The 11181-nt window shown below is 45.1% G+C and overlaps 1 protein-coding gene across 1 annotated transcript; it reads left to right on the top strand.

The window, feature by feature from the left end:
• The first annotated feature begins 3098 nt into the window (after positions 1 to 3098).
• LOC133003965 (alpha-(1,3)-fucosyltransferase 4-like) lies at positions 3099 to 4184 on the top strand. Its single transcript, XM_061073801.1, has one exon. It carries the CDS (start codon positions 3099 to 3101, stop codon positions 4182 to 4184), a length of 1086 nt encoding a protein of 361 aa, XP_060929784.1.
• The last annotated feature ends 6997 nt before the right edge of the window (positions 4185 to 11181 follow it).

Below are 11181 nucleotides of genomic sequence, written 5' to 3'. Positions count from 1 at the left end.
GGAGCTGCGGGCAGAGAGCAACACTGATCATGTCAGACAGGCTGGGGAGGCGGTATAAGATCATCATCACCCAGCAGTGGAGTGAATCGCCGCAGTGGCACTTTCACACAACCTCTAACCTCTGGGGTAACCTCTGAGGTCATGATCAAGGTCAGGGGTCAGAGAGGGCCTCAGTGATCGGGGCGCCCGCAGGCCCCTCCTGCCTCTTCCTCCTCTACGTTCTCTCTCCCTTCATTTGTGTGTTTTTTTTCCCTCTCTCTCTCTCCCTCTCTCTCTATTTTTTTCTTTCCCTCGTCTTCTATCGGTTTCTCTATCGCTCACGCTCTCCTTTACAGGCCGGGACCAATTGAGACATCCCGTCCCCTGGGAGTGCAAAAAGGAAGGCAAGAGAAAATCAATAGGGAAGATGAGTGAAGACCTGGGGGTCCCATCAAAAACTGAACGCTCCTCTCTGTGCTGGTATGATTCACACACCCAGAAAAACACTGATGCGCAGTGATACACGCTGTCATCACCTTTCAGAGGCAGCAGGGTAGAAGTAAACACAAATCTGGAAAATGGGCAAAAGATACACAAAATATACAGTTTGTGTGTGTCATCATTCTAAAGTGTAGTATTATTTTGTTATTATTCTAAAGTTCCTTCAGTGTAAATACAGAAATCTACACAAAACACAACAAAATGAATAGTGCTGCTCTAGGTTAGTGTATGAAAGTTGAATCAAAGTCAAAAAGAACACATGGCACACAGGATATTGTGCAGTGTTTTAGATGCGAAATATCCTGTGTGCACCTAATATAGATTAAAAAACAAAGAACAAAATAATACAAATGTAAAACATATTGAAACTATAATAAAAACAAAAAGTAAAATGAAGTGAGGCTATCTATTTATCTATCTATATATTTATCATCCAAAGATGAATTCCAAGACCATTATGAAATCTAAAGGGAATGTTTTCTTTCTCCCCCTCTCTCTCTCAATCAATCTATCATTAAAAGATTGCTCCCAAGGCCGTTATGAAATATAGCAAGTCTGTTTTCTTTTTTCATTCTTCCGTATTCCTTTCTTTCTTTCAATCCTTCTTTCTGCGACAGCAAATGGCAAAGCTTGACAACAAAAAAGTTATTTTCTTGCACGAGGGAGAGGAAGAAAGGATGAAGCGAACATAAATGCCAAGCATTGTGCGTCTCCACGGCTGTAATTTGAGCCGAACAAAATGTCACCATATCACCAATCAGCCCAGCTTTAATTATAGCACACTTTCCAGCAGCATTTGCATGTTTTAGTACTGCATAGGATTAAAAACAATTAAAAAGCTGAACTGGAAGAAGATAAACAAGACTCCTTCTTCATTGTGTCATTTCCTGACCTCACTCACCTCGGAGGAAAGACATGTATGTGTGTGTGTGTGTGTGTGTGTGTGTGTGTGTGTGTGTGTGTGTGTGTGTGTGTGTGTGTGTGTGTGTAATGTGGATCCTCAGCATGTATCCATAACTTATGAGTTGCTGTGTTTCTTCCCAACACAAGATAACCCCGGGCAGGACATTAAATGATCGGCTGAAAATAGAACTGTTCAGATGAAAGGGAGGATAAATAATGCAGAAAGAATACAAAACCTCTTATGGGGATAACTAGTCACACGCACACCAGCATACACAAAGAAATGCTTTTCTTTTTCCCTTTTTTTTTTTGCTCCACCACGGTGCAGAAAAGTGAATGGATGTAACAGGAAGGAGGAGGACCCAGTGGAGAAGAAGACACACATGCTTCTTGCTTCATCTCCTCCCACTCTTCCCTGTCTGCCATTTTTACCCCCCCTTCTTCTTCTTCACTCACATTCAGACTTCATGACATACTCGTGTGTCTGTGGGGGGAAATAATGTTGTCCCGGTCACGGCGTGTTTTCTCTGCCCACCAGAGCTCACAGTTGCAGCATCTCCGGCCCTGTCGTCTCATCATTTTTTCATGAGTTCCTGATCAGAATTCATCCACATGCAGGCAAACAACCTGGGCAGCTGATCCATTTTTACACAGGTAGTGCCACTATCACAGGGCTTATTCCCCCCCCCCCTCATCCTATTTGTTTAGGTTGGAGCACCAAATTAAAACTGAATCATTTATTAACATTAACAATTTCTGGTTAGAGGGAGCTGCTGTGCTGGGTCATAGCTGATAAATAAAACATCAGAGACAAACCTTTTCAAAGCCTCGCCGCTGCATGACTAATATCCGGCTGAAATGTTTATTCATTGGACAAATTAAACATGTACGTTTGGAGATGATGAGTCCTAATGTCACTGCACTCCACAGGCTGCTTTGTGCTTGTGTATGGAGACACCTGGTGGTGAGGGGCCTGCGTAGCGTGTGCATGAGGATCAGAGGGAGGCCTTGTGTGTGTGTTTTCATACCTGAAGTTGTGAACACTCAACCAAAAAGATCTGATGGATTATTTCATTCAGTGTGAGTTTATTGGCCATAACTTGAGATTTGACCCTTGTCCTCCATCATAAAGTGCTTTTATTCTAAAATAGTCCAATTCAGGAGCTGAATGAAAACACGTCTTGTTTTTAAAAGTAAGGAGAGGACGAGTCTTGGTTATTTCATCAGCAGGGACTCCTCCCTGCTGCGAATGTTTTTGCTCAACCAAGAGCCTGGGAGGCAGCAGGCCTCACAAAGGCCCCATTCTCCAGTGACTGGAACTCCAGACCAACAGTGCCACGTCCAACATGTTTGAGCACACGTACAGCACAGGGGCTAAATGGGTCTCACTCTGTTTTGACCAAGAAGGCGACTTGAAATCAACCACCAACGCTGGTCAGGGGAAGGCAGGCAGGAGACAACAATGCTGGGAGACACTTGGTGCAGTGGACCGTGTGAGGTTACTGTGATAATTAACCCAGCATTGAGTTTATCTGCTCAGGTAATAACTTTAAAAGTAGGGCAAGAGGGTGCAGCAGGAACTATAGACTCTGGCCCGGATGTTTGCGACTAAACGTCTTTGTGGACACAGGACCAAGCTCGACTCTGAGAAGAAGTTTGTAAACTTTGCAGAGTGCAGGAGACGCGCTCCGGGTCGGGTGGTCCCGGTGGGAGAGATGTGGTGCAGCTTTGTTTACAGAAGAACCCACAGTGCGTGCGTGGCCACCGCTGGCTTTCTGTTATTAATGGGACTCTGCCTGCTTTGCCTCCCGGACCCGTTCCCGCTGGAGCCGGTCGGGTCCGAGCAGAACCGCGCGGTGACGCTCCTGGTCTGGAATCATCCGTTCGGCCGACGCCAGAAGCTCCCGGACTGTTCCGCGCTCTTCCAGATCCACGGGTGCACGATCACCGACGACCGGAGCTCGTACCCGGATGCGGACGCGGTGCTGGTGCACCACCGGGAGGTCGCCACCGGCTCCGCGGAGCTGCCACCGGAACCGCGTCCGGTGGATCAGAAGTGGATCTGGATGAACTACGAGTCCCCGGCGCACACCCCCGCCCTGTGGCGCCTGGAGGGGCTGTTCAACCTCACCATGAGCTACCGGGCGGACTCGGATGTGTTCCTGCCGTACGGGTTCCTCATCCCGCGCCTGCGTAGAACCAGGACGACCCCGGACCGCTTCACGCACCAGCTTCACGCACCGTCCCCCGCACAGCTCCGCCGGCCCCGCCTCGTGGCCTGGGTCATCAGCAACTGGGCCGACACGCAAGCTCGCGTGGCTTTCTACCGCAAGCTCCGCAGGTACGTGCACGTGGATGTGTACGGGAACGCGGGTCGTCCGGTTCCGGAGGACGGGGGTCCGGGCGGCCTGGCGCGCCTGATCGGGCGCTACCAGTTCTACCTGGCGCTGGAGAACTCGCAGCACACCGACTACATCACGGAGAAGCTGTGGAACGCGGTGCTGGCCGGAGCGGTGCCGGTGGTCCTGGGTCCGGACCGGAAGAACTACGAGCGCTTCCTGCCCCCGGAGGCCTTCATCCACGTGGACGACTTCCCCACGGTGCGGGGTCTGGCTCGGTACCTGCTGATGCTGAGGCTGAACCCGGGCCGGCTCCGGCGCCACCTGGACTGGAGGGGGAGCTACAGCATGCACCGGCCCCCCCTGTGGGCTGAGCACTACTGCACCGCCTGCAGGGCGACCAGGACGAGCCTGGGCAGGACTGAGGTGGTCAAAGACCTGACGAGCTGGTTCTACTCATGAAGACATCAACAGCACCTGCATCAGGAACCTGAACTGAGAGATCATTCCCCCTGTGACAATTCGAGTCTGCTGCTTTCAACGTTCACAAAAGAAATCTATCTATAGAAATATATTGATATTAAATTATTTTCTGATTAATTACCTTGCGTTATATTGAATATATTTTTTGAGATCGACTTGTCATGTTTTTATAAGAGCTTTGAATACCACAAAGTGAAGTTGTCTGTGCAAATTACATCAGCTACATTTCCCTTCTTCTGGACAAACACACATTTCCAGTAGTTTCAAACACATTGTTTAATTATGGAAGTATAGTCAAAGGTAAATTCTTTGCAAATGATCAGTAACATAAGTTCATAATAATACACTTAAGTGAAGATGTAAAATGTGACAAAAAAACAGAGCCAAACATATTGTGCATATGTAAAAATGTGTTTCTCTGGAGGCGTGCAAAAAGTCAACATTAATTCGTTTTTTGAATGCCATTTTTTAAAGATAAACAATTCTACAACTTAAAAACATAAACTTCAAAGTCAATTTTACTGACCCCATTAACTCAAAAATTAACTCATAGCTCAAAGCTTCAAAAGCTGTTTGCAACTTTAGGCCTACATGTTGTGAAATTACCACTTATAAAGAATTAAGGATATAAAATGATATATCAGCAGGCTTGACATCTTTGTGAAGCAACTGTTGGACATCAGGGCCTGAGAAGTAGAATAAAACACCACTTAGTAATATAAAGTTAAAATGGATTTCGATAGAATGCTTAAACATGCTAAAAAGATGTTTCATTCCATTAGTCGAGAGTAGGTTATTAATGTACTCAGAGAGTGTGTGAATGTGAATGTGAGACATACTGTAGAGACTTCCTGAAATACCCGTTTACACATGTTTACCCTGAGGGGTTTGCACTAAATCTTGTTAGTCATAGTGTCCCTGGATCAGATCTCTGAACATGGTTGATGGTCATGTGGTCCATGCATGTTTGCCTTTAAGTCTTTCTCACAGCTGGTTCATTGCATCACTCTTCAGTCTCAGGGTTCTAACAGAATAAGCTTGAATATGTTGTTAGACCCCAAAACGTGTCTCGTCAGTGCAGTTCTATCATCTGGCACAATGTGTTACAGAGCAGGACAGCTGCACTAACACACACATCCTCCAAGTCTTTAATTCAGCGTTGCTATGTTTACACGTGGTCTTTTTCTGTGGCTTTTATTATTCTCCCTTCTGTATATTGTCAGAGCTTAGACTGCAGCAACAAGGCAGAGAGAGAAAAAAAAGCGTGAGAAGAGTCACTGGATGGACATCTGAAGCTGGGATGTGGATTATTTGAATTTACACCTCTGTTAGTGCCCAGACACAGAATTAGCACTTGACGCCCGTCAAATGAAACATTTCCTGCAGACACAGCGGCAGCGAGTCATATTGCGCCCGGCGATGAGCTGCGGCCTCAACAGCTGCTGAAACCGCTGACGTCTATCAGCAATAATGCTTTCAGAGGGCCAGCACAGCCAGACCCCCCCACCAGTGTCATAATCCCATTCATGTAAGATAAGGATTTATTAGCATATCTGGTTATCATATCCACTCTTCAGAGCCACTTAATGCTCGGCCTGCATCTCCTTGGAGCTGCTCATTGAGAGTCCTTCAAATGGGCCCGGCCGAGCCTCTCTGCTGTGGGAAGCTTGGCCTCTATTGTCTGCACAGAACAGGTGCTGGACAGCTGACCCAGCTGTATACAAAGGAAGGACACTCCTCTCAATGTCTTGTGTTTAGAGATCATCTGATAAAAAATAAAAGACTGTGGAAGATTCGCACAATGCCAAGAGGCGGTGCAGCATTTATGTCACTGCTCTCACTAATGTTAAAAAATGGGTTTTCAAACGCAACTCACATCATGTATTGCTTTCAGTTTGAATGCATTGGAGCTGCAACATACGATAATGCACAGGCCCCAGATGCACTGCATTTAGTATTTGTAGCTCAACTCTTTTTATAACATCAGGAGACAATACAGTGGCGCAGTGGTTCGCACTGAACCCTCACAGCAAGACAGTGGTTTGAATCACAGTTTGGCTTGTGGAGTTTGCTTGTTCTCCCTGTGTTTGCATGGGTCTTCTCCAGGTTTATTCCAGCATCCTCCCACAGAACATAGAGGAACAGAGGCTGTGTTGAAACTTCATGTGTGTGGGTAGGGCTCATTTATGACTGACCAGCTGACCAAACCTTGAAGAAGTATCACTGGCGTGTTTTTACAATCATGGACCAGAATGGAGTTTGGTCATGTATTGATAAGAGCAATCTGAGGGACACCTTAACTGCTACTGGGTAAGTATTTATGAGCCATTTTAGTCATAAAGGCACACCATGAAAAGCAATAATAAAGTTTTTCCTTTTGTGCATTGGTTGAAAATGTCTTTCTCTTTTTCTAAAACTCTCACTTATCTCTCTTCAGTTTCACACACACTTTCCTCACAAGTGTGACATGTGAATCCTGTGTTTGAAGTCATATGTATACAAAATGGACAATATCATATCTAATGTCAGCAGTAGGGCTTTTTATATAAATATCCTTTTCTACAGTACATCTTGGTTTTGACAGGAAACCCTTCATATTGTAATTTAATTTTTTTTTTTTTTTTAATTAATTCGTTTTTTAAGTACGGTTTGTTGTATTGTTTTAACTGAACTGAATAATTTATTTCTGCTTAGTTTCAGTCAAAGCTCAGTTATTGTCTGACATTTTTTGTGGGGTATTTTTGCATAAAACCAGACATCACAAAAGACACCTGGTCTTCTATTCTTGGCTTGTGCACAATCTTTGACTTTTTACTCATGTGCAGTATCATCATCTGAAACTGAGTCAGTGCAGTGCAGCTGTTTGTTTCTGCTCCAGGAGCCTTACAGGCAGCTTTACCTGTGTTCTGTCAGGAAAGGACCCAAAGAGAGGATTCTTAGCGTCTTCAAGGTCGTTGACCCAGAAGGAACAGGCGTCCTCTGGGGGAGGAGGAGTGAGTGTGTGATTTTCTTCACAGGCTGCACATGCACAGCAGAGATTACTCTCAGGCCTGTGACGCCTCTCGCAAGAATTCATCAGTCAGATAATGATGTATTAATGTCGTTCAATACAAAAACGTAAATCAACTACCAAGTCCCTGGGTGCAGATAATGCATATCTCGGTCAGTGAAATACAAGTGTTTATCTTAAAGTCATGCATGGAAACAGTAATTCTTCTTCTCTGTTTCTCTCCTCCAGGATGAAATATCACCTTGTGTCACCGGCCGACAAGTTTACAGAGGCTGAGGTGAGTTGTTGCTTGGCAACACGGTGAAATATTGGATATATCAATGTGAGATAGCGATTCAAAGGTACCGGTGGTGGTGATACCGTCGAACAAGTTGAAGGTGAGCGTTGATGAATACCGAGGATCTGAGGCAATTTAATTTGATTTAAACCCCCTAACTACCAGCTACAGCTTATTACAAAGATCCTTCTCAGCTCTCTTTCAGGCCCCCCTCTTCAGCAACAGCACCATTCATAACCTACAAGGCCCCTGGCTAGAGACACAGTAATCTCATTTGTACAGCAACAGATGTTTCTCTTAAAAACATCCGTTGACTGGGGAGTGAAAAGTCTGCCTCTCATTCTCTCAGGGGATCAAAGAGACCGGTCTAATCGCTATGAAATCTGTCACATTTGTACTGGTTTGAGGAGACATATTGACTTACAGTAGGCTCACTTTGTTGTGAGACGTAAACGCTCTCCTTCCGTGCCCCTCTCGCCCGGCCTACACGTGTTTGACGAAGACTCTTTCATGTTCTGTGCATCAAAAGGCCAAACGCGACGGGAAGGAGGATGCATATGAAACAAAAAAAACAAGAAAAAACAAGACAAATAAACAGCAGAGCGTTCCCATGGCAGCCGCGCGGTGCAGTAATCTGACGGCTGGTTTCCCATGGCTGTGTCTCCCTGCCCCATAGACCTCCACTCTGTCTCACTGATGGCTCCTGTGATTGCAATCATCCATCTTACTGTCAAAGGCAAAAGAGGGCAAGAAAGGGGAAATCAGACACACCATCTCTCTCGCTCGCTCCCTTGTGTCCAGCAAACAAGCCACCCCACTGTGAGCGCAGCCAACACACGGATAACAGTCCCCCTAAACTGGGTGTGTGTGCCTTTTTGAATGTGTGTGCCCATGCTTGTATGATCTATAGAGTGAACATGTGTGGGTGTGCATCTTTCGGTTGTCTGTGCCTGTCCATTATGCTGCATGATCAGGCACCGGAGTGTACACCAGGGAGCCGGGGACATGTCTGATCTTGCAGCTGATCAAAAAACTCCAGAGACTCGTTCCCTTGTGGCTGTGCAAAGCGGGCCTCATATCAACATGTCTCTGTTCAGTAGACAGGAAAAACAAGAGGAGAGAGACAGACAGGGGAGGAGGGGGAGGAGGGGGAGGAGGAGGAGGGGGAAAGACAGAAACAGGCAGGCACAGCGCAGATGAAAGGATGCACAAAGAGGCCAGAGTGAAATATATGACATTGATACATAACCGCACTTATCTCCCGGTTCTGATGAGATAATTGAATGGCAAAAGCCAGCTCTGTTTTTGTGTGTAGTTGTGGGAGCGTGCATGACCCCCCCCCTCTGCAAGCCTGACAGCTCCCCTCGTCAGAAAAGCTGTGGATTTCTTTTTTCTGTTTTCAAGAAAGGTGCAATAAATCCCTCTACCTGTTTGCCTGCAGGTAAATCAGATGTTTACTAGCGCCCCCCCTCCACCCCTCCCAGTATCCTCGACTACACGGACCTGTGTTATGTGATCACCCACTGAGAGGACAAAAGAGAACAGAAGAACAAGAGACGGATGAAAGAGAGAAGAAGGAGGAAGACGAAGAGGAGGAGGAGCAGCAGTGAAGCTTCTGCCTGTAAATAGACTCTCCACGCTGTGAAGGTGTCCCGTACAGGATGTGTGAATGTAATTATAATGTAATTATATACAATTAAGCCGTGACGATAAAATGAAATCCCTTTGTTGTTGAGGCTTTAATCTTTCTTTGGCTATCAACAGAGATGAATATCTGCTGAGTACATTGCTTTACAAATTTAACAACATCACACCGGAACACTGTCAAGGAAATTAAACGTGCACAAGACACAACAAACACATTTAATAGGAAGGCCTTTATTAGACTTGTTATTAAATGGGATAACCCCAGAAACTGAACTACAGAAATAGGTTTGTTCACTTTTCGACACTGACTGTTAGGAAACACCAAGCCTGGCGCCGTCCAAAAGTACTAAAATCCCCCTACTATCATTTTTAACGCTCACTGATATGATTTGATATGATCAGTACAAACAACGTTGTACGAGACGGTCACGTTGTGGTTTTACAGGTGGTCACTTGCGGCCCCTTTTATTGGCTACGTTAGCATTCAAGTCAACAAAACAGACAAACATCCCGTCTCAAAAAGCCACACCAGATAAATATCTTGTATTAGCTACTTTTGCTTTTCTACATATTTGTACCAGTTCATTATCAAGTTAGCTACACAAATATACTGTATATATATGTGTAATAGTTTACCAATGACCTGAATTGATATTGCTTGTATTATTATTGGATGTGACTATCAGCAATGGTGGTTAATTGCTGCAATTTCCTCAATGTTTTGCTTAGATGTGCTTGTCGAAGGTATAGCTTAGCTTAGCGCAAAGACTGGAAACGGGGAAACGGCTAGCCTAGCTGGCTCAGACCAATTAAGCAGAACAATACACCTACTTCCACCTCTAAAGATCACTCATTATAATGTTATATTAATTCGGACAAACACCATTGTGCAAAAAAAATATGTTGTGGTTTTACAGGTGGTCATGTGCCACCATCTGTCATGTGCTGCAGTTTTTCTTGTGTTCAGTGATTTTGTGGCGTTAGCGTTCAAGCAATGTCGGCTCAACAGAAAAACCTCTCATCTTACAGGATAACTCACTAACACTAGATAAATATCCTTTATTAGCTAACTTAGCTGTTGAGTTTAGTATTGCATGTAACAGTATTAGTTTAGTTAAGCTTATAGACTTGATTAGTAGTAGAGTATGGCCATTTTCACGTAGACTTCTTTTTGCGAGAATTGGAGTTGCCCCCTGCTGGCTATTTGCGAGAATACAGGTTTCAGGCCATACCGTGTTGGCTTCACTTTCCGGACCTCGAGTCTGTTTCCATTTTTAAATACAGTCTATGCTTCCAACAGAGGCAGGCCGGCTGTTTCTCCTTGTTTTCAGTATTTAGGCTAAGCTAAGCTTGCAAGCTCCAGGCTGTAGCTCCATATGAACAGAAATACGAGTGGTAACATTCTTCCCATGATACACCCTTGAAAGAAAGGGAGTAAGCGTAATAATGCTAAACAATGCTTATTAACATATGAACCTTGTAATGGAGAAAACAAACATTGTGCCAATCATTTATTATTCAGAGGCCGACAGGCTCGGCCTCCCAGAGACTTAATATACAACAATCTTAACAGATGGGAAAACACCTCTCAGCGGCAGTTTATGAAGCAGTCAATGTAATCCTGTCAGGTTTAGTGCTCTGTCAGCCAGTTCACGAGAAGGTGCGCTGCAGCTGAGCAGGGTTTGAGGTTTCCAGGCCAAAGCGTAACTGTTTCAGCATCCCTTCCTTTAGCTTTCCAGATGTGCGCCCTCCAGATGCGATTCATTTCACCAAACGTTATGTTAAGCAGATCTTCTTGGCAGCTTGTCATGTCTTACCTCAGCTTTAACAAGGCAGAGCGCAGCAAGAGAGAGAAGGACGGAGAAGAGGAAGAAGTATGTTTGACAAGCTAACGCAGGACTAACCCCGAGGTTGTTCCAAGAATGTGTTCGACACTTAACAGTACTACAGTTTGGATCCAGCGCTCGGGGAACAGGCGTTTATCAGAGGAAAGAATGACGCCAAAACGCTCATAACACTTTATGAGATTATATTTCATAGTA

Source organism: Limanda limanda, chromosome 6 (genome assembly GCF_963576545.1).
Source record: "Limanda limanda chromosome 6, fLimLim1.1, whole genome shotgun sequence".
Taxonomy (NCBI): Eukaryota; Metazoa; Chordata; class Actinopteri; order Pleuronectiformes; family Pleuronectidae; genus Limanda; species Limanda limanda.
The sequence above is the reverse complement of the archived record's forward strand: the minus strand, read 5'-3'. Positions and strand labels throughout refer to the sequence as shown.

What these genes read in the sequence shown, in the direction of transcription:
- LOC133003965 (XM_061073801.1), top strand. Translation starts at nt 3,099, where the DNA reads ATGTGGTGCAGCTTTGTTTACAGAAGAACCCACAGTGCGTGCGTGGCC.